The sequence below is a fragment of the Rhinolophus hipposideros genome, assembly GCF_964194185.1.
Source record: "Rhinolophus hipposideros genome assembly, chromosome: 3".
In the NCBI taxonomy this organism is placed as follows: Eukaryota; Metazoa; Chordata; class Mammalia; order Chiroptera; family Rhinolophidae; genus Rhinolophus; species Rhinolophus hipposideros.
In genome coordinates, this window is record NC_138049.1 from 45319427 (window position 1) to 45343705 (window position 24279).

The 24279-nt window shown below is 42.8% G+C and overlaps 1 protein-coding gene across 1 annotated transcript; it reads right to left on the minus strand.

Moving 5' to 3' along the window:
• Positions 1–2100: 2100 nt before the first annotated feature.
• On the minus strand, positions 2101–10193 carry MFSD4B (major facilitator superfamily domain containing 4B). Its single transcript, XM_081034268.1, is given in 6 exon segments — positions 2101–2426; positions 2429–2462; positions 2464–3467; positions 4738–4854; positions 6375–6543; positions 9889–10193. Coding segments are annotated over 6 exon segments (1692 nt in total). The 5' UTR covers positions 10060–10193; the 3' UTR covers positions 2101–2229.
• Between the last annotated feature and the right edge of the window lie 14086 nt (positions 10194–24279).

The window sequence follows — 24279 nt, forward strand, 5'->3', positions numbered from 1 at the left end:
GCCATTCACATTTTGGTGTGCAGAATGCTAGTGGATTTTCCGGTATGGATTTCCAAATTTTGTCATGTTCTTATTACCACTCTGACCTCCCTGAGCTGCATCTTCTACCCCTTAAACATAGATGCTGCAGGTAGAATCCCTGTTCTAGCAAGCTTCCCAGTTGCCAAATACTGCTATTGCCTGAATTCCAACAACCTGAGGAAACATAATAAATGAAGCAGAGGTAATCTCCAAGTTCTGGCTAAGAGAAAATACAGTATAAAAAGAGCAAGAAGAATAGGCTTTTTACTCTTAATTTCTCCAGTAACCCTGTCCTAAACTGTTAAGATAATTATTACAAACCAATACTGTGGCAGGTATATGAGGTGAATGGGCAGTGGTCAAAAAAGGAACTGTATTTCACTTAAGAAAAAACAAAGGCAAATTTCTGGATATTACATAAGAGAAAGCAGATATACTGCAATCAGGTAGAAATTAGATGTTATTCAGCATAAAACCTGGTAAGGAAAAGTGGAGAAAATCTGTCATCAGTGCTAGTCATTTACCAAAGGATAGCACACACCAGCTTTGCCATACTCAGATGACGCACCCTTTGTGATCCCTGACTCCTAGGCCACCGAGCCACTTTCTAATCATTACTTTGGCTTCCTAGGTATTTCAAACTCAGGAAGGAGCCCTGGATGGGTGATACCAGTCACTGGAAAAAAGACTATGCCTCATTATAAATGCAACTAGCAGTCTGGTTTACAGTGCTTGAAGTATGATTACTAACCAGACTCAATGAGGAGCGAATCCTAGAACAGCAGGCTCAGACCCAGACTCTGTTACTGAGGGAAGCAGAGGACCTCAAGAGACCTCATCCACAGCCCTACTATTTATGTTGTAACTCCCAAACAGCTCTGGAAGTCGGAATATAGCATCTCCAAATCCCAGATGAACATAGAGGAAATGAGCATATAAAAGTAACTTTTCACATATGTAGGTATATACTTACAAGAAGCGGAGTACAGCATTAGGAATAGAGACAGTGGAAATGTAATGTCTCTGTGCAATGTCAGAGGGATAGTGGATGGGGGAGGGGGCTCACACAGTGTGAGGGATATAAATGATAAACGTCTAAGTATTACTTTGTCTTGTGCACCTGAAACTAATAAAAAAATTAAAAATAAATAAATAAAAAACTTTTTATTTTTAAACGTCTGTAAAAATAATCTCCATAATTGAATGAATTACTAAATCTAAGATACTGATTGTAAAACGCAACATTATATACATATATGGAAAAAACTGTCAATCATATTTTATCACAACATTAAATGATTGTTAAAAATATGAGAATAGGTTCATCTCAGAATCAGTGAAGTACAGTAGTAAAAATGTATTCTTCTGATAATTATTCAAATAAAGTATTAAACATCGAGTCTCTTAAATTGACCCATATTCAAAATCAGTAGCACATTCTTAAAGCTATCAATTTTGTTTCACTTCTCATTTGAAATGAAGAATGGAGTGACACATATTCATTTCTAGCAGATATCTTACACAAACTTTAAAACTTATGGATTCCGAGTTTGAAAATCATCTCATTTTTACTCATAGAATCGCAGGTCAGATGAGACAAACGAGAGCGGCCTAAGTTCAGTGAATGAGTGCAGGGCGAGAAGGCTAGTAAGCATCAGTAGAGGCATGAGCCAGGTCTCTAGGGCCCTGTTCTGTGTCCTCTTCATAGAAATCCGAAGTCAAATGAGATATTAACATTCTTTGGACCAATGCTATAGACAGGGTAAAGCAATTCATAAAAATCTATCTATTTTCAAAAATGTTCTTTTGAGAAATGATTCTCATCAACTTCCCTGGTAGAATCCTGATGACTGATCATTGTTCAGCTAATGGAATCAACTAGATGGTTTCATTTTATTAAGACAGTACCCAACTTCTCAAAAACAAATGCCTTCTTTGCATGCTGACACGTGGAGACCATAAAATGTTACCTAATCTGCCACATGCCAAACACATCACAACCCGATCCTGCTGTATGAGACCGCTGGTTCTTTATGAAAGACTCTGGGAATTACAGAACGTTTCAAAACTCTTTAGCATTTGCTATTCTCTGACCTAGAAATTTTGATCTCCAAAGCATGCTGAAAACCTGCTAATGCTCTCCTCTGACCAGCCTCTTTAGAACTGGTGATTATTTCAAGGAGGTCAGTGGATAATCCATCTTCTCTGTTAGTCCCTTTTGTCCTGGTTTCTCGCAAGGTGATTCACAGGGGGCTTGCCAGTATTAACTGGAGAGGACTCAAACACTAACGTATTTGAGTGGAATTGGTTGGAGACTTCTGCTGTGGGCTCCATCAAAATATTTCTGGATGTCTCTATTACAGAATTCCTCATTGTATCATTCATTTCAATCACTTCAAATCCATTTCATTCCATTTTTCTGCATCTTCGTCTTCAATCTCCCTCACAGTCATTTAGCCCAGAACCAGAGAGCAAAGCTTTCCAGTCTTCACTTCTTCTGTGTTCTTTTTGCTGACGACCAAGAGGTGAGGTGGCTAATTTATACATCACAGGAAACAAAACAGCAGTGGCTACTGAGGCCCCTAAAGAGGTGTACAAAACCACAGGTAAGTCAGGATATTTTCCTTGAAGAATTCCAACTACTGCAGGAATAGCCATTTCTCCCAGGGCAGCACCAACGACAAAAAATGCTGCAGCTTTCCCATGGATGGTCGTGTACTGCTCAATCCAAGAAATACCACTGGGAAACGTGGTTGCCATGGAGGCCCCGTACACTGACGTTGCTGCCCAGAGACAAGTTGGGCTCTTATTGAAAAGCACCAGAAGTAACGATGACGCCACGCTGGCAATGTTGCTCAACACAATCATGGTTCCAGGTTGTAAACATGTAGCAAAAAAGATTGCCAGGCCTCTGACGGCTGCAAAGGTCCCCCAGAAGATGGAGTTCAACCCAGCTGCTTCACTTTCGGTCATGCCGGCATGGGTGATTGCAAATGTGAAAATGTAAGAGCCGTATGTTACCTCAGCTCCAACATAAAACAAAAAGAACAGAAAAAGGAGACAAAGAAGGGCATTGTGATATTTAGCTCTTCGAAACCTCTGAGCAGATGATTTTGCTTTTTCCCGCCTTGAGCCTTTCTTTAAGAACAGAGCAAAAAGAAAGATAGAAACTACAAACATATAAATACCGATAAGAGCATAAGCCCACAGTAAATTCATATTGTCAGGTACTCCGAATAGAGATTCTGAGTCAGCTTCAGATGACTGGTTGAGGGCAGAACGGTTCAAGTCACCCTCTGTGTGGTTTTCAGCAGACAACGCTGTGCCCAATGCCAATTTAGCCAGCAGTGGAGCCAAAAAGGCACCCAAGGCGAAACTGAAGTGTAAGGCCTGCATATGTGGGGCTCCTTTGTCCCCCCAAATAGCCAAGATTAAGACGTTACCACCTACCAACGAAAGATGGGGAAAGTTATTTAATCATAGTAACTTAGAAAAAAAGTGCATTACTATCAGAAAGATGAGTCTGTTTTACATGGCACAAGGATGATAATATCCTAAGTTATCAAATGTTGCAATTAAGTCAATTCTATGACTAAGGAAACCACCAGACAACTCTAAGCATTGTAACATCAGATAACTCCAAGCATTGTAACATCAAATACTCACAAATGGAATTCTACAAGCTAGTAAACCACTACCTCCTCGAGCCAGGCACATTCACGCAAGGCTTTTTATAATACAGTTCTAATACCAGGCTGGGGGTGACGGGTATTTATATATTTATTTATAAATATTTTAAATATGTATTACCATCAGATAGTGGCCAAATTACCAAATCTTTCTGTACTTGCAATTGGTAGCCACTTGAGGAAAATTATGTATGTATACAGCAGATGCAAAACACAGGTTCAGGAACCTAAGCACTATAGGATTCTGCTACGCCCATTACAGGAAACGGGATGTGTCTAGCTCTATACTTATACTATCTATACACCTGCAAGGTGAAGGGCAAGAAGCATCAAGGCTTGGGTTTTCTTTCTTTCTTTTTAACACATTTGCAGATAAGCATACAATTTTACCTTGTAATTTCACAACCAAACTAAGCGTAAATTATAAAATATTTCCCCAACCTATCAAATAATAGTAGAGCAGGGAAGAGGGGGACAAAGCTGGATTTAGGGGTAAACAAATGTCACGTACGTTACTTAGTAGGTTTTAAAAGATACCAAGATACATGGATGGGATGTCCTACAGGAGGGCAGGAACTTTTGAAAGAAAAGGAAGATAATATACAGCACAGGTTTCTCTTAGCTCAGAAGGCACAGTGTTTCTATGATTCCTCGGCCAAATAATGGTTCCAAACTTCGTTTAACCTATTAACTCATCAATTCTTCCCATACGACAAAAAGTTTTATCTTGAAACAAAAGCCCACTCACCTGCACTGTAATTCCCCACATGGGGGGGTGTGCCCTTCGCTGTTTGGATACTATAAATCAACCATCTCTCCTAGAACAAAATTCTTTAAATTCATTCTGTAGCTACTCAACAACAGGTACCCTACTTGACAAAGAGTAGTTGCCAGAAGGGTGGTTCTGACGGGGTGACCCCATAACCAACTCAGTAGGTCAGTGTCTGCGAGTGACAATATCACCTGCTCTACTTTTTTCTGGTAGAAAGTCCCTACTCCCAGAGATGACACTGAAAGGCTCACTAACCTGTGTCCATAATGCCAATTGAAATACCAAAGACGGCCATCATGGCAGTCAATAACACTGCTGTCTTACAAAATGGAACAAGATGAAGACCAATCGTGGTACCCAGCAATGATACCCCTGAGAAGAAAGGTGAAAGTCAGCCGTAAGACACAGTATTCGTTCAGTGAGGGATCGAGTCAACATCATACAAACTCCCCCAAAATGCACAACAGGTCAAATTAAAACTGAGGCATAATCAGTAAATGAGAGATTTGTCTTCTACAAATGGTTATTTCACTTAAAAGCTTTTATAATCTTTATGGACTATACAAGTTATTCTAATATGAATACATTTGTAGCACTGCTAAGAATCAAACTATAAATTATATCACAAGGCAAAGTTTTATAGCAAAACAGACAGCTCAAAAATTATTTATTTAAATGTTTCATATTTAAGAACCTGAAGAGATTTTAGATATGAGGTAAAAAGATAAAAATAAATAAAATGCAATTACTATAGTAGTTTGTAGTACAAATGTATTAAATAAGTTAGTTTGAGGAATAGGGAGGGAAATGAAAGGAATATATTCTTTCAACCCACTTTGGAAATCAGGGGAATTGTTTATCCCTCTGATTGTATATTTATCCCTCTGAATGATAATAGTAAATTATTCTCCTTTCTTCCAAAACAGTTTTATCACATTCATCCAAACTTTCTTTAAACAGGTCAATTTATAATTTCAAGGGTGAGGTACAAAAGTCTGGGTCATCACTGACATGGGGCAGCAGGGACAAACATTTAGCCTACATCATTTCAACATCCCCACCCTTCATTTTCAGTCCAGGCTTTGGCTTAGGCAAGTTCAAGTTTATTTTGACCTATGGTGACCCCAGATCTGCCCTAAACTCTGACAAGCAGAGCTCTTTGGACAATTAGTATGTGATTCAGGGGTGGTGCCTAAATTATAGGGACAGTCAGGAGGCTAAGGATCACTCGCACACGTTAGGGTTGATCTAAATTTCCAGAGCGCCCCAACACAGATTCCCTGTAACTGCCAAGATGAGAGCAGGCACTAGAGAAACCTGAGTTCCATTTAGGACACCCAATATTACCCAACTAAGCTGTCAACCATTCTGCTAGCTAGTACACGTTTCATATTTAAAAACAAATTATAGGGCCGGCCCGGTGGCTCAGGCGGTTAGAGCTCCATGCTCCTAACTCCTAAGGCTGCCGGTTCGATTCTCACATGGGCCAGTGGGCTCTCAACCACAAGGTTACCAGTTCATTCCTCGAGTCCCACAAGGGATGGTGGGCTCCGCCCCCTGCAACTAAAATTGAGCACAGCACCTTGAGCTGAGCTGCCGCTGAGCTCCCCATGGCTCAGTTGGTTGGAGCATATCCTCTCAACCACAAGGTTGCCGGTTTGACTCCGCAAGGGATGGTGGGCTGTGGCCCCTGCAACTAGAAATGGCAACTGAACCTGGAGCTGAGCTGCGCCCTCCACAACTAAGACTGAAAGGACAACAGCTTGACTTGGAAAAAGAGGCCTGGAAGTACACACTGTTCCCCAATAAAAGTCCTATTCCCCTTCCGCAATTTAAAAAAAATTGTAAATTCCTTAAAAGTCATAAAGAAGGTAAAAGTAGTGTTTACTTACCCAAAAGTAGGAAATGGTTCATGTAGTCAAAAAGAACTCCACCAATCACAGAGCCACTCAAATATCCAAAGGAACGGCCCACGAAAATCAGAGAAAGACTGCTGATATTACGGTTCACATTTGTTGCCAAATCTTGAAATGTGGGTCCCAGTATAGCGACACTCAATCCCTAAAATTTTAAAAGACAAAACATTGTATTTATTAATACAGTCATTAAAATAATGTCTATCTATGTGTTAGTTTTTTCACTATTTTTCACTATTACAAAGGGATGAGGGGACTCCAATGTAACGTAGGAATTACTTTAAGTTCCACAGTCAGGAAAAATTCTCGATGACAATGTGTTCTGGTGTGCCACCTCCTACTGTTCTAGTTTTAACAATTCTCAATATTTAAAAAAGTATTTCTTTTGGTGTTTTGCTACAATTGTTTCCTTTTTGAACAATACTGTAAAAGACTATTTTGTATTAAGTTAGTAACATGTAACATTAAAATAATTTTTGATTGTTTTGTGTATTTTGAAATACACCACACTCACAAATAACACAAGAATTTAGATGTTAAACATTTTATCAAAAGTATTTCGGGATGCACGTGGGGTCCTTCCTCTGAATTACACATATAAAACATACGGGATAAACAATGTAAATGTTTCTAAATCTATGGTTTTCTTCAGAGACCCCAAACCCTCAGGAGTACAGCAAGGCTTTTTTAGAAAATATTACACACACAAATATGCAATGACTTTAAAATTCTACTCCAAGACAATGTAGCCTCAGCAAGAATTAGAGTTACAGCTGGTTTTCAGAGGAAATCCGTTGAACACTTAAAAAATATTTCTAATTGGTCTACATTTCAAGAGTAATTGATTCTAATTGCACTGCTCTGCTCTAAACGCTTGGGTGCATCCCACGCCTAGGTGAGGGCACAGGTGCGGAGCAAGCACCGTGGAAGGAAGGCTGAGCCTGCCTTCAAAACAACTTAACAGGACCCAGCACACACTGTCAGGGTTCACCAAGTATCTGTGTCGTGCGGGGCGGCCTGCGGGGTCTCTGCTCCCGCTCCCCACATAAGAACGCAGGACATGGTGAAGCCAAAAAGGAACACCCATGGAGCCATAAATAGGGCAGTCATATCACTATATTCTCACCAGCAGCATCCGCCTCTCTGCAATCCGCTCTTGCTAGCCCCCATTCTTTCTGCTAGTGTAGCCACGGCAGTTATATTAGTGGCCAATGGCTTACGGGTTACAGCTGACGGCCAACTAGCCACAGCTGATGGCCATCTGATTACAGTTGATGGCCATTTACTACCCGAGCCAGCACCTTTCTATGTGAGGCCGAGAGCCTGGAAACTGTTTTTGGGGGGCTTTGTCCCCACACTCCACCTACAGGGTCTCGCCTCACAATCTACATGACAAGTGTCTTCCGCGAGGGTCTCTGTGCGAGGAGCCTGGAGGTGAATGCAATATCCTGGACACAGCCAGGCTCTCTGAGCACAGCCAGGGTTTCTCAGGGCACCACCAGTACTTCTGGGCACAGCCAGACTTCCTGGGCTTCTTAGGGTACCACCAGTCTCCCCGGGTACAGACAGGGTTTCTCCGGGCACCACCCCAGTACTTCTGGGCACAGCCAGACTTCCTGGGCTTCTTAGGGTACCACCTGTCTCCCCGAGCACAGCCAGAGTTTCTCAGGACACTACCACTCTCTCTGGACACAGCCAGACTTCCTGGACACAGCCAGGGCTCTCAGGGCACTGCCACTCTCTCTGGGCACAGCCAGACTTCCTGGACTCAGCCAGGGCTCTCAGGGCACTGCCACTCTCTCTGGGCACAGCCAGGGCTTCTCAGGGCACTGCCACTCTCTCTCTGGGCCTCTCGGGGTACTGTGCTGGAACAACAGCGGCTCACATCAAGGTGCTTACATATTATCAATGGCGGCCAGTCAAGACACAAAAGCAAACGTCCACCAGTCCCACTACATGGTGGTATGTTCCCAAACAGTCAAGCGTCCATTAAATCAGGGATAGAAGGCAATTCCTCATAATCCATAGTCATTCGCCAGGGCTGTCCTGGGGGTGAGGGATGACCTTGACCTCACCCTCATCTCCCAAGGAGGACTCAGCAAGTGTTTCCTCCTGGGACAAGTCCTGCATCCGGGCTGCCTCAGCAAGCACTTCCCAGCCCACAGGGCGGCAACAACCTTCGCTTTCTCCGGCCTCTGCTGGTTGGGGAACCGTCCACGTCTTCCCACCCCTCCACGGGAATCGAGCTCTCCGGCAGCTACTCCTCCTGGTCTTCCTCAGACTGAGCTTTCATACGCACAAACTGCTCCACTGCCCTTCGGAAAGCTTTGGCCGGCACCGTATCCTGCCGACTACACCATGTGTCGTGCGGGGGACCCGGCTCGCTGCGCCATTTGTCGTGCAGGGCGTCCGGCGGGGTCTCTGCTCCCGCTCCCCACATAAGAACACAGGACATGGTGAGGCCAAAAAGGAACACCCATGGAGCCATAAGTAGGGGAGTCATATCACTATATTCTCACCGGCGGCATCCACCTCTCTGCAATCCACTCTTGCTAGCCCCCATTCTCTTCTGCTAGCGTAGCCACATCCGTTATATTAGGAGGCCAATGGCTCACTGGTTACAGCTGACGGCCAACTAGCCACAGCTGATGGCCATCTGATCAGAGTTGATGGCCATTTACTACCCGAGCCAGCACCTTTCTATGTGAGGCCAAGAGCCTGGAAACTGTTTTCTGGGGGCTTTGTCCCCACAATCTGCAATAATTTTTCTTTTTTCAAATCAAAAATATTCTAAGAATCAGTTGTGGCTCCAAATGCCTGGCGGTGACTCTCCTCAGAGGACTCACTCTCCCTACTCCCCAGCTTCTCAATAGTCAAGACCAGTGACGAGGCAAAGGTTTCCAGACATAAGGGAATCGCAAGGAGGGCAAAGGGTTTGGCAAAAGGAACTTGGAGCCTCCCAGTTTGCTCTAAGAAAAACACTGAAGGATCTGAAGGTTTGTTTTACATAGGACTGTGGGCAGAATAAGAGATATATTATTCCTGGCTCTACAACCTAACGTGCTGTGTCATCCAGAAAAGTCACTTTCCCTCTCTGACTCTATTTTCCTATCTGCAAAAATAAGGGGATGAATTTGGTGAGAGGAGGAAGAGGAAATCCCAGAAAAGCAACTTTGTGTAAATAATTTGGGGATAGGCAATGGCGGCTATAGATCTGACAACACCTTTTCCATCACCCCACCCACGGAGGAGAGATAGGAAGGTTTGCTGGAGCTGGGAAATATATTAGGAAAATCAATTTCGCACGTGACAATAACCCTCCAAGATTCGAATTGTGCCCATTTCCCAGATTACAAAACTGAGGCTCAGCCGGATTAATGCGCCCCACGTCACACAGTATGCATCTGGGGGAGGCTAGACTTGGACTGTTCTTTCTCTACAGGACGCCTGCTCACGCCCCGGCCTGGGGGGTTCCAGCCCCGGCTCTCACCAGCCCCAGAAAGGATGCACACAGGATCAGGGTGATGAACCAGCGCAGCCGATCCCCAGCCCCGCCGCTCCGCCCGGAGCCCGCCACCGCCTCCGGCTTATTCTCTGCTGGGGCATCGGCCTGGAGGAGCCGCTGTCCGGCAGCCGGAGCCCCGAACCCACGGAGTTCCATTTCCGACTCCAGCTCGGCGGCTCGGGAGAAGCGGTCTCGCTGCCGCCCGGCTTCGCAACAGCCTCCGTAAATCCGAGCCGAGCACCGGCTCCGCTCCTCCTGCGGACGCACGGCCGTCCCGCCTGGCGCCACCTCCCCGGGGGCGGCCCGTGGTGAAGGCCGGGAAGTCGAACTTTGGGACACGCCCGGTTTTTGCAGGATGCGGCCCCGCGGCCTCCTGCGCGCACGGCGCCTGCGCAGGTCACGTGGCGGAAATATGGCCTCTTGCCAACCAAGGCCGCGCCACAAACCGGAAGTTGATGTGGTTGCCTAGGAGACTGGCGACTCAGCATCACACGCGGCTGAGCCCTCGGAGGCCGGCGGGCTGGCGCCGCGTGGCGGAGCGAGCTGAAGCTGCAGCCTGGGATCCGGCGAATCGCTGGCTGAGCTGCGGCCGAACCCTTAGGAGGACACGCGGGCCGAGAAGTGCAAGGTATGGCCTCGCGTCCGCTCCCCGGGCCCTGGGGGAAGCCAAGGGAGTCCCGTCTACAACTTTCTGAAATTCCTTCCTTCGCTCTTTCGAGACCTGTCGTCTATTGATCTGTCGTTTGTCTGTCACGGAACATTTGTTGAACCTCACATGTAAGCTCTCACGTGTATTATCTCATTTATTCGTCGTAACAGCACTGCCTATGCTATGTTATCCTCGTTTTACAGGTAAGAGGATTAAGCCGTAGAGAATAAGTAGCCGTTTGCCCAAGGTCAGGCAGCAAATCAGTGGCTGTACCTGAACACTGGAACAGTAACTCAAGGAAACACATCTGGAACCAAAGCTGCGGTTTCAAACACACTCGCCTCCTACTCCCTGCAAATAATCCCACTGTGGTAGGGGAGTGGAGCAGGGCATCGATTTGCAGAATTCCTGAGTAAAGGTATGCCAGCCGAGAAGGAGAGGCCTGCTGTACCCAACTCCAGCTTTTGGTTTCCTTTTGCTCTTTGACCGAACAGACCAGAGCCTCAAAATGTATAAATCTTTTTCTTTATCGTCTCTCTCTGAAATGTTCTTTTCCATCTGCTTCTCTCTCGTCCCTCGAGGCTTCCGAATTATAAACCTGAGTCTCATTATCATTTCCTTTGCCCCATCTCTCTAGCCCCATCCACAGTCCTTTCACAATTTATCTGAGAAAGTAGGATGCTGTGATTTAAGGGACTCTGTTTGAGATTTCAGAGTCAGGGAAGGTCTCTTTGAGAAAAGTTTGAAGTGGTCAAAACAAAAGGTACATATATTAAAGAGAATGGAAGATGCTATGGGAGACGTAGGTTAGATGCAAATCGTACAGGGCGTTGTACGCCATACAATGGAGTTTGGACTTGAGCAACACATTTCCACTGGCACACCTAGATTCAATAAAATCAAAAATGTTTTATGGGAATTCAAGCTTCACAATATTTCACCTTTATCACCTAAAACTGAACTCATGTTTTTCCTCAATAAATGTGCTGTTACTCTGATATTCCGTGCTGGTACCACCATCCCCGCAGCCATCTCTATAAGGAATCTGAGGTCCTGCCTTGATGTTCCCTTCTTTCTCTCTTCTTAGTATATCACCAATTTTATTTCCATAGATACTTCTAAAATCAGGCCTCTAATCTATACTATTATCACAGCCTATTTTTAAAACTTCCACCCCTAAATGTCTAACCGAAATGCAAATCTGTTAATAAAACCTTTCAACTCTTTGAGAATAAAATCTGCTAACTTCATCTGCTGCTTCCCACCTCTCTAGCTTCATCTCTTGTTATCCCTATCTCATTATTTACATTCTAACATTAAAATTGCTATTAGATCTTTACACACCACGTTATTGCTCACTTCTTTACCTTTGATCATATTGTCCCCTGTTAAAAATGCCTCCTTTCTCTCTTAACTGCCGTAGCAGAGGCTGCTAGCTACTCATCAAAATCTATTTTCTCTTTCTTCCTAAGTGATTGTTATAACCCCATGCATGATTGCCCCACTCCAAGCTGAATTTGCAATTAGGGATGTCAACAGAATGTGAGCGGAAAGGCCTGGGTCCTTATAACACTGGAGGTTCTTTCTCTGCCATCTTTCAACTTCCTCAGCTGGAACCTAGACATGGCTGTGACAGAACTTCAACCAAATGGATGATAACAAAGCCCTAGGACACTGCAGACCCATAATATGGAAGGAGCCGGGGTCTGTAAATAATGTGTGGAGTGGAGCTGCCCTACCTATCATCCTGGAATGCTCCCTTCTGAAAAAAAATCTGTTTCGTAAAGCACTGAAGTTTTGTTACAGTAGCTTCATCTCCCCTCATCACCTGCCTATCTTTCAAAAATCATACCTAATTTAAAGAATTGAAGAAAATAATAGTCTTTTATGTGTCCTTAAGTTGTTACATTTTCTGTTGTTCTTCCTTCATTCCTGATCATTTAGGTTTCCCTTTGGGATCCTTCCATTTTGTCATAAAGAACTTTCTTCCACATTTCTTTGTGGGCAGGTCTGCTGACCACAGCTTTCTAAGTTTTCCTTCATTTGAGAAGGTCGTTATTTCACCTGAAAATATTTTCACTGGATAATACAGGCTTCTGCGTTCACAGTACTTTTATTTCAGCACTTAAAGATGTTGTTTCAGTGTCTTCTGGCTATCCGGGACTGTGGTCATTCAAGTCATGGCTCTTCTCTGTGTAATGTTTCATTTTTCTCTAGCTGCTTTCAAGGTTTTCTTCATCTTTGGCTTACAGCAGTTTAATTTTAAAGTTTCTGTATCTAGGCATGGTGTTCTTTGAATTTGCTGTTTAAGTTCACCAAGCTTCTGGGATCCATAAATATTAATATATGTCTTTCACCAAATTTGGGAAGTTTTTGGCCTTTTCAAAATTACTTTTCAAATGATTCTTCTGCCTCAATGTCTTTCTCCTATCTTTCCGGACTCTAATGACATATATGTTAGACCTTTTGATATTATTGCAGAAATCCATGATGCTCATATGTTCTATTTTTTTCAATCTTTTCCCCCCTCTGCTCTTCAGTTTGGATAATTTGTTGATTTATCTGTCTTCAGCAAATTCACTGCCTCTTTCATTTGTCATCTCCATTTTGCTATTGCACCTATCCAGTGAATTTTTTCACTTCAGATATCGTACCTATCAGCTTGAAATTTCTACTTGGTTCTTTTTCAGTTTCTGTTTCTCTGCTGAAAAGGTCTACCTTTACATCTCAAATGTGTTTAACTTTACCTCCTGGAATATACAGTAACTAAAGTCTTCATCGGAAAAGTACAACATCAGCATTATCTCGGGGTTAGTATTTGTTGTCTTTTCCAATGGGATTTGGTCACATTTTCCTGGTTCTTTGTATGATAGGTAATTTTCTGTTCTATCTTGAACATTGTGACAGTTACGTTGTGCAGACCCCGGATCCTATTAAAATCTTTCTCTGGAGAATGTATATTTTTTAAAGCAGGCAATCAGCCTGGTTAAGTTCACACTGCAAGTTTTCTATCGCCTTCTGCGGGTGAGGGTTGCAATCTCAGATCAGTTTTTAAAGCCAGTGTGTGCTGCTCTGGGTCTGTCCTGAACATGCAGCACTCACGGATTAAGCTGACACTTGGCCCACGGGTTGACTCTTAAACCTTTGCTAGGCTGCTTTGGGTCTGTTGCACACAAGCGCAACCCAGGAGTTAACCCAAGACTTGTATGGTTCATACACAAAATTAGGGGTCACCCTCTTTAGCTCTCACCTCTTCCTCCTCCTGCCACATTCACTTTCCAACTCACAAAGGCTCCTTTTCTCGGTTCCTTGGACCAGAAAGATCTAACCTTGCCACCAAACTGTTCCCAAAGGGGGCCTCTCCTCCAGACGAAACCATAAGAATAAAAGAAGGAAAAAAGCCAGGAAACTTATCCCCTTGCAGCTTTCTTTTTTGAGTTTTTACCTCCCTTCACAAGCTTTATTTACTTTTCAGAGTCCTCAGGTAGTTGCTAATTGTATTTTGTCATGAGTTTTAGTTGTAACCAGTGGGAGAGAAGGGCTAGTGTAGGCTTACCATGCAAAGCTGAACCAGAATTATTCCTATTTTTTGAGAATCAGCTTAAGTGTTACTTCTCTAGGAAGCCTTTTCCAGCTCTTTTCTCATTCTCAGAGCTGTTTTAGTTTCCCTCCTTTGTGCATAATTCTAATAGTCCACTTACTACTTCATACAGAATTTTCTTATTTATGTGACATCTTCCCTACGATACTGAGACTGCCGGATGGGAAGGTACTATGTCTTATTTATCCTTTAGCACAGTCCCTGGCACACAGTGTGTCTTCAGTAAATGTTTATTGAATGTAATAGACTTTCTCTGAACATCCTAACCTAAAAATCTGAATTCCTATGTAGTTATGTACTCCTAAATTTTCTCACACATTCTAGTTTATATTATTATTTTTGCACTTATGTTTAGTTCCCTAGTAGATTGTAAGCTCAATGAGATGGAAATGAGGTCTTAATGTTTGTGTCTCCCCTTTAGCATTATATTAATAAATTAATAAATATTATTTAACTGAATTTTGAGGTTCCACAGACAAATTTTAAAATTAAATGTTTTAATTCACACTGATTAAACTTCAAAAAAAATCTTTTCTAAATGGAAAGGCCAACTTTCTAATTCTCCCCACTTCACTCCTGAAAGCAGCAGGATACTTCTTCTAATTGCCTCCAGAGGTCACTCACCACCTTCTAAAAAAGGGGGCCAGTTGATTAAAATGGCATTATTTCATGCAGGCTTCTCTTTAGGCCATTAGTGAGGATAATTTTTTTTTCGTGAGGCAATCTAGGAGAAATAAAAATGTTAATGGGCCATTTTTTAAATTGAAAATAAATATAGCTTTATTGATTACTGTTACCCGTCCATGTGTTCAATGCTTCAAAAGGCCAAAACATCCCAGCTTGGAGTAAGGCAAGGTTTATTGATTGAGAAAGCGCCAACCGAGAAGATGGGAACTCCAGTTATACCTCAAGTCCATCCTAAGAAAGAACAGAGTTCAGGCTTCTTTTATGTCAAGGGGCGGGGAAATAAAAGGGGCACAAGGTGACTGGCCACTGCAGACATCTGGGTGCCAGCAGGGATCCGAGGAAGACAATACATACTTCCCTTATCTTCTCAAGCCTCGGGCAGAATTCCTCTAATGATTAGCATGTCTACCTGCAAGAATAAGCAGAAGCTATTAGCTTGAAGGCCATGGCAACAAAGATGGATTCAGAGAGGCTGACCATTTCACTCTGTCACATTAGCTTGAAAAATGGATATTTTACAACCTATATGACAATCTCAAAAGAAAGTATGTGGATCTTAGTCGCTAAAATGGTAATATCTTGGCATATTTGTGAAATGGCAACAAGGAAGCAGATTTTTCATCCTTCAATTTGAAGTTTTACTTTGGGCGAGAGTGAGAAGTTAGATGGACGATGCTTGGTGACTGCACGTCTCGGTTAGGACCTATTTCATTTTTATTCTCTGGAGGGAGCATCCTCCTTGCCTATCAGATAATGCCTAATGCTTAAAGTACATCATGAAAAAACTATGTATCATAACTATTTTTATCAGTATATTAAATGGTCATTCTTTAACCTCATTGCTAAAAGCCCAGTCTGTTAAAACCAACTCACAAAGATTTGATTTCAGTAAGAATACTTTTATGTTTGTGCTACGTACTTTGAAAAGTTAGAACTAATATTGAAAGAATCTAACATCAGTGTCTGTTTGATGAAATTTTTTATCTTACTAAAAAAATTACTGATTTTTAAATTAAATTTTCTTTTTAAAAACAGTAAAATTAGAATTTCCTTTAACTGTATTCATTGTAACATTGAAGACTGCAGGACTCTGAATCGACCATCATACTGGTCTCCTATTGCTGTACTGATCAATAAAATCTTTGTTGTGCTGTGCCATTATTAGCCAAAACCAGCTTATCAAGAGCATAGAAACACAGCAACCAAAAGTGAGAGCTTGGCTAGTGTCGACTCTGCAGAGAACAAAAATAGACTAGCGTTTCTTAAAGTACTAAGTGCTTCAGAAGCAATTAGATCCATCTGCATAAAAAAGGAAACCACTTTAGGTACTCTGTAAGCAAGATGATCTTCCTCCATTTGTACTTAGATAGCCACTTATCCAGAGCTAGAGACTGCTTTGCCCTGGAACTAGGAAAAGCTGGAAGTTACAGATGGCTTTAAGCCATGCTTCTTTGATCACTGCCATCCATTACTACACCTGATACTATGTGCTTGGAGAATGTCCAAAACCTTTGCAGAAATCCCCTTAACGACAAGGACTGTTGTGTTGCTAAACTAGGAACAAGCAGGAGTGGCAGTATTTCTTTTTAAGTAAGCCTACCTTGATTTAGTTTTTAGTTATTAAATACCTAGTACGTGCCAGGCATTGTTCTAACACTGAAAAAAACCCTTCTCTCAAGGACAAGACAAAGAACAAACTCATTTGTAGTATGTCAGATAATGAAATGTACAGAAATATAAAGCAGAATAAAAGGAATAGAATGATGGAAGGGGGTTAAGTTAAGGTAGTGTTGGGGAAAGCTCCTGTGACTGACATTTGAACAGGACCCTAACTGAAGTGAGGGAACCATTCAGGCAAGAAGAGCATTCCAGAGAGAACAGCAGGTGTAAGAATCTGATAGCAGGAGCGAGATTGGTGTATTGGAGAAATAAAAAAGACCAGAGCAGCTGGAGCAGCATGAATGAAGAGAAAGTTGGTAGAAAATGAGGACCGGGAGCGAACAGAGTCCCTGATTGTGGAGGCCTTATGTTAAAGACTTTCTGGATATCTCAGAATAATACACTAGAGAGGGGGCAGGATTAGAGAGCAGAGAGAACAGAGATCTAATTAGGAGGTTATTTGATTAGGCCAGATTTGTATAGGTGGTGAGAATGATCAGATTTGAGAAATATATTGGAGATAAAAACAATAATATTTATTAATGGACTGAGTATATAAGAGAAAGAATATAAAAAATGACTTCAAGGACTTTGACCTATGTCACAGAGAAACCAGAGCTGGATAGTAGTGAAAGCCGTACATAGATTTTACTCAGGAACTATTGCAATAGGGGGAAAGAAACTTCAGTGGCCAGCAGCCAGCGTGAGTGGCCGGCAGCGTGTGAGAGCTACTGTGAGCGGCTGTGAGCGGCTGACCCATGACTGGTGACCGACTGCCTCAGCCGGGGAGGGCAGGGCTCATAATACCAGCATGGGCCAGGCAGCTGTGTCCTACACAGGAGGCGGAAGAAGGGGGGGTGGGGTGGAGACAGAGACCTCAGCATAGAACTGGACTCAATTTTGAATACAACAAGGAAAAGTGGGAATTTATAGCCAAGGGCAGGGGCAGGCAGTGGATAGAAAATTATTATTATTATTTTTTTTTCCCCTTCTTCTGCCTTGCCCCACCCCCAACTCCGGTTCAAGCCGTTGTTTCTCAGTCCAGTTGTGTAGGACACAGCTCCCTGGCCCATGCTGGTATTATGAGCCTTGCACTCCCCCCAGCTGAGGCAGTCGGGCGCCAGTCATGGTTTGGCTGCTCACAGCCGCTCTCGCTGGCTGCCGGCTGCTCACGTTGCCCACTGGCCGCTCATGGCAGCACACAGCAGCTCTCGGCAGCTCACGCCAACCTCCGGCTGCTCACCGCAAACCAGCTCCTAGGAGAGCTATTGTTCACAATCTTAGTTGTAGAGGGCGCAGCTCACTCGCCTATGTGGGAATCGAACCAGAGACGTCGGTGTTAGAAGCATGGCGCTCCAACCACCTGAGCCACCCAGAAAACTAGTAAGAGGAGATATCAGAAATAAGGGGGGATTCTGGCTAAACCAACCTAACAGGATTCTTGCTGAAGGCAGACCAGGGTAAGTGTGATAAGATATCGAGGGTGGGGAATTCTGGGTAAATCAACTTAGCGAGATTCTTGCTAAAATTGGGCAATACAAAGATGGACATGAAAATCCAAAAGTCAAGGCCTTGTTGGGAAGAGGATTCAGAAGAGCCTGACTAAAGTTTGGTCAGGGAGAGATTATTTGTCTCCTAAACAACTGGTTTAGTGGTCCTATTTATTTAGATAGAAAAGGAAGAAGCATGAATTCTCCAGGGAAATTAAAGAAAATCAAGAATTCTAGTTGAACGTGTTAAGATTATGATATTTTTAAATTCTTTTTAATTTTTTTCAAATACAGTTGACATTCAATATTATATAGTTTCAGGTGTACAGCATAGTGGTTAGATATTTATATAACATGAAGTGATCCCCCAACAAGTCTAGTATCCATCTGGCACCATATATAGTCATTACACCATTATTGACCATACAAGGTCTGACAATTAAGTTCGTGAACTCATCCTAGAAAAAGTGCTACATACCTCATTGCTGAATATCACTATAGTCACCTACAAAGTACTCCCCTTGGGAAGCTATGCATCGATGCCAGTGCCTAGTCCACCCTTCAAAGCAATTATTGAACTATTTTTCTGGAATGGCCATCAGAGCTGTCATCGTATTACCCTTGATGTCCTGAATGTCATCAAAATGTCTTCCTTTCAATATTTCCTTTATCTTCAGGTAAAGAAAGAAGTCATTGGGGGCCAAATCGGGTGAGTAGGGAGGGTGTTCCAATACAGTTATTTGTTACCTGGCTAACAACTCCCTCACAGAGTGCCATGTGAGCTGGTGCATTGTCGTGAAGCAAGAGCCATGAACTGTTGGCAAAAGTTCAGGTCGTCTAACTTTTTCACGCAGCCTTTTCAGCACTTCCAAATAGTAAACTTGGTTAGCTGTTTGTCCAGTTGGTACAAATTCATAATGAAAAATCCCTCTGATATCTAAAAAAGGTTAGCAACCTCGTTTTGACTTGATTTGGAATGATGGAACGTTTTTGGTCGTGGAGAATTAGCTGACTTCCAAAGTGCACTTTGACACGTTGTTTCAGGGTCATATTGGTTTTCATCACCATGTTTCATCACCAGTGATAACACAGCCCAAAAGTTCTTGGCAAACTTCAGTGCTTCTTTGCTTTTGTTCACTGGTGAGCTCCTTCGGGACCACTTTTGCACACACCTTTCTCATGCCAAGATTTTCAGTTAAGATTTTCCTAACTGTTTCTTTTCAGTGTTTACTTGGTCTGCTATGCTTCTCACAGTCAGCCAACGATTCAACAAATTTTTGCAATATTTTCTCCTTACTGGCCGCCCTGACCTCTCTTCATCAGTGATGCATTCTCTCCCCTCAGAAAAACGTTTAATCCATTTGTACACTGCCGTTTTCTTCATGGCATTATCCCCATAAATTTCGACTAACATGCCCCTGATTTCACTTCCACTGTTGCCAAGTTTAACAAGAAATTTAGTGTTTGTTACTCTAATTCAAGCTCAGACATTCTCATGACAGCACACAAAAACACGCAACAACAATAATGAACACCACTCAGGAGACACCGCCATCCGTTGACGCGAACACAGCTGTGAGACACTGATATCCTAAGGTTATGAAACCTTACCGAGCTGTTTGTACAGTGCTGCCACTGCAAGGGCATGGTGGCACGTTCTAATTTGCTTCATAATAGAAGTTCATATAGGATAAGAAATTCAGTGGTATTCCCTTTGTTCCTAAGCTTGAAAGCTTTTTACCACTAACAACAGTAAAAGTCACAACGAATACAATATGTGACGATATTTACAAGTATTAAGTGAAAAAGCATGTTGCAGAATAGTATGTGTAGCATTCCCTCACTTTTAGAAAGATATAGTCTTAAGGGATACATTTGTAATGATAATGGCAATTCTCTCTGGATGATGGGATTATGGTTGTTTTTTATTTTTTTTGTGGTTAATGACTCAAGACAAGCTTTTCTCTCTTTGTAAAATTAAAAGATGTAGGATTTCCAATAGTGTCCCCTTTAGCTTCATGATACTAGCATTATATTTTAGATTTAAAATATATACAGGGGCTTCTCTTTAGCCAAATATCTGTCATTTGATCTCCTGCTGTTACAAGGTTGAACGTGGAAGTATACTCCTGGCTACTGGAATGTCGATGGTTCTAGGCCCTCAATGGACAGAGCTAGGAAATATATGTATGAACACGCCTGCATATATATGTATGTATAGTCACACCACATTTTCCAATTCAGTCCATCACCATAGTGTTTATTTTAGCTTCACACCTTCCATATATGCACCTCCCTAATCCAATAGTGGAAACTTGTTTCCCATTATCTTCAGTACAGTTCTCTGTTCATGCCCATGTATGGAATCAGTCTCCTGACTCTGTGACCCTCTCCTCAGCCCGGGAGCTGCCATGCGAGCCAAGTGCACCCCAGTCCTGATCTTGCTACTGGACTCGCTCCAGCTGCACTGGCTAATTAAGTTCCCTAGAGAAGTGTTCCCCAGATAGAGAAAGTCCATATTGCGAATGCTGACAAGTTTGGAAACCATTCATTTAGTCAACAAATAATTATTGACCACCTACTCTATGTCAGGCACTTTCCTAAGTGTTGGAGATAAAACGATAGAAAAAAAGCTTACCCTTGTGAACTTACAGTCTAGTGAGGAAGCCAGACAGTAAACAAGATAAATAAAATATATCACATGCCAGTGATAGCTGCTAGCTAAGGAGAAAAAAAATTAAGGTGGGAAGGGGGATATGAAGCCTTAATGGGATTAAATTTTAAACGGTTAGGGAAGGCGTCCCAGAGAAAGTGGCTTTTGAGTAAAGCCCTAAAGGATGGAACAGAGCAGTCCCGGTGGAGAGCTGGGGAAGAGTAGCCTGGGAAAGGACAGCCGTGCCAGGATGAAATGAAGAAGGCAGAGTGGGTCAGGAAGAGAGCAGGCTGGACAGCGAGAGATGCCAGAGGTGCCAGGACGTGTGAAGTTGGCTGGTCACAACAAGGACTTTTTTTGGGGGGGGGTGGCGGGGTGGGCACAGGAAGATTCTGAGCAGAGGACTGATCTCATCTGACACATTTTGACAGGATCCTGCTGGCTGTTCCGTAGAGAATAGATGGAGGGGAAGAAGGGCTGAGAACAGAGATCCGGATGGCTTGGCTGGGGGGAGCGGAGTGGGGAGAGATCCTGGTACAATTTGGAGGCAGGGCCGGCAGGATTTGCGGGCAGACTGGAAGTGGCTGTGAGCGAAGAGGTTAAGGGTAACTCCAAGGTTTGGGATCCGTACAGCCAGAAAGTTGAAGTCGCCACTAACTGACAGGAGGAGAGCTGCAAAAGATGCCCATTTCGGAGGGACTATCAGGAGGTCACTTTTAGGTGTGTTAAGCTGAGAGATTGTTTTTAGTCATCCAGTTAGAGGTGTTAGATACAGGGGTCTGGCGTTTAAGGGAGAGGAACGTGCTCCATCAGCATCTGGGATGTAATTCAAGTCATGAGATAGGATGAGATCACATAGGGAGTGAGTGCAGATGACTAGAGAAGGGGTGCAAAAACTAAGCCATGAGTACTCCCAATAGTTAAAGTTTACGAGGTGGGCAGGACCCAGCAAAGCAGACTGAGAGGCAGCGGCTTGAAGGACTGGAGGAAAATCAGGCAGGCGTGTGGGGAGCCAGACTCAGAAATCAGGAACTGGTTCTCTGTCCCCAGTGCTGGGCATTCACCTGAGGACTGAAGGAGGATGGGGATTAGCAGTGTGGAGTCAGTGGTGACCTGGAGAAGGACAGTTTCAGTGGAGTGGACTCGAGAGAGAATGGGAGCACATAAAATGGGAGAGAGTAAGTAGACATTTAAAATTTTTGTTTTCTTTTTCAAATGGATGGAAGGAAATGAGGCAATAGCTGCAAGGGACATGTGGGTTTAAAAGAGGCCTTCCCCCCCGCCCCCCCGCCGTTCCCCCCATTGCTGCTCAAAATGGGAGAAGTGATAGCATGTATAGACGCTGATAGGAATGATCCAATAGAGACGGGAAAACTGATGATACGAGAGAAGACAGTCAGGGAAGCTGGAAGTGTTTAATTGGGGTGGGGGGAGGTGATGCAGGAACAACTAGTGAGCTGAATAGTCAGAGAGCTGATTAGTTTTGCAGATGACAGAGTTAAGGGTTAGGGAACAACGTAAAGACTGAAGAGACCTGATCAATGAAGATAGACTGGGGATTGGGAGGGAATGGAGGCGTCAATGGGAGGTGATCTCCACGTTGAAGAGCAAAGCCAATGGAAGTGAGGAGCAGGGAATAAAGTGATAGGAAGCTGTGCTAAGAGAGAAGGATGTTAGTCTCTCAGATGTCAAAGGTGAAGCCATTTCCAGAGATGACAAGGTTCCAAGTGTCGCTGTTCAGTGTGAGTGGAAAGAAAGTTGCTCCACATGGACCCAAAGCCATTTGCTGGAGTAACTAACTGATGGATGTGTGGGAGTGACCAGGAAGGTAAAGGGTGGGAGAGCTGTATGGGGGGAGCATGGGAGGCCACGGGCCCAGCTGGGGAGGTAGTGAGCCTCCTGTCCCTGGGAGGAGTCAAGAGGGCACTGGCGACACTGGAGCTGAGGATCTAAAAGAAGAACTCTTGGATTTAAGGTTTTAGGTTCCTCTGTAGGAGACTATGAGGAGAGAACTTTAAACCCTAAAAGTCTGATACTTACGATAATTGAGTTATGCCTCTAGAAAAATTAGGTTTTTCTGATTAGAATTCTTCTCATTTTTTCCATAAAAATTAGATTTTCAGGAGAATGAATTTTGTCTTGCTCATGATGGGTAACAATTTGTCAGATCCATTCTTCCCTGGTTTTTTCAAAAGCCCTCCAGTGGCCTGTACATTCAGGCACCCACGTGCAGGCATGTAAATAATTATTGGATTCAACGATATGTGATAAATTCTTGACTTTAATATACAAAAATCTCTTTAGCACCCTTAAACATAAATAATGATTTGCTCTGTAGTCAGGGCTCATCAAATAATAAACGTCCTCCGACTGTGGGTAACCCGTAGTAATGCATTGTTTTTTACAATTCCAGCCTGGTTCTTGATCGTCTCCTCAAATTGTCAATGAGTAGGTCACCGAGTACCCCGAGTACTGAATTTAATAAGTATAATCAGTGTAAGTAAAAGAAACAGTAGTGTAAATCAACTACGACAACAACAAAATAGAGTGTCAAATAGAAATAGATTTTGGACTATCCAGGGCTTGTGGATCATTTCTATCCCTGTTCTTTGTTTCAGAAAAATATTAATGCATAACAGTACCCAAACCCACATATATGATGCTTAGAAAGCACACGGCTTATTTCTTTTATTCAACACAGACTGTTGTCCTTAACTTTAGTAACTTTTTCTTCCCTTCTTCTCCTCAGGAATTCTATAAATACAATCACAAAGCCATATAGAAATTTGCTAAAATGCTTTTATTGTATTTACTGAGAATATCACATTGTTCCACATAAAATGATCTTATCCTCCCAATGATTACAAAGCTCTTTTGGGTATCTATATTAAGTTTCACATTATAAAAATCAATTATAAATTATACCCTTTAAAAAGAAACATAAAAATTTTTAAAGGCACATACTAAAAGACTGCATACTGATCAAATCCCACATAATCATTTCACATGGAGATCTATATTTAAACAACTCCTGTGCCAAAACTGGCATTCTGGGGAGGTAGAGAAGCAGCGGTACACCGCGGTGGGCAGCATGCTCTTGGAATAATTTGGTTTTCATGTCCAAGATAAAGCATGTTTTTCTAACTTTGAAAATATGCAAAATAATTTAAACATTACTTTTCAGATAAACATTAAAATAAGTTGGCATGAAAAAGGTCATATTATACTAGGAGCTACTTAAAATACCCCAGCTCTCTCTTAATAATACTGCAGGGTTCAGTCTGTGATAGCTGTAACGCTCAGGCTAAAATAAACGGTAGGAGAACAAACAGACAAAAGGCGAATTCATCAAGCATTGTGCAATGCCTGTCCAATCTTACACTTCTCAAACCACACTATAGTAACAGTTACGTCAGAAGTTATTCTTAAAGGGATATTTAATCTCACCCTACTGTAACTTCTGATTAACAAGCCCCCCATTCTCCCTCCCACGTTAACCATGTTAACAGTAGAAAAGAATTATCAATCAGTTAACAGAGAATCCAGGAGTAGATTCTGAATGTATGGTCTGATAGCGCGTATCATTTTCCTAATGTATATTTACAAAATCATCAGAAAATAGAGTTAAGGCAAAGTC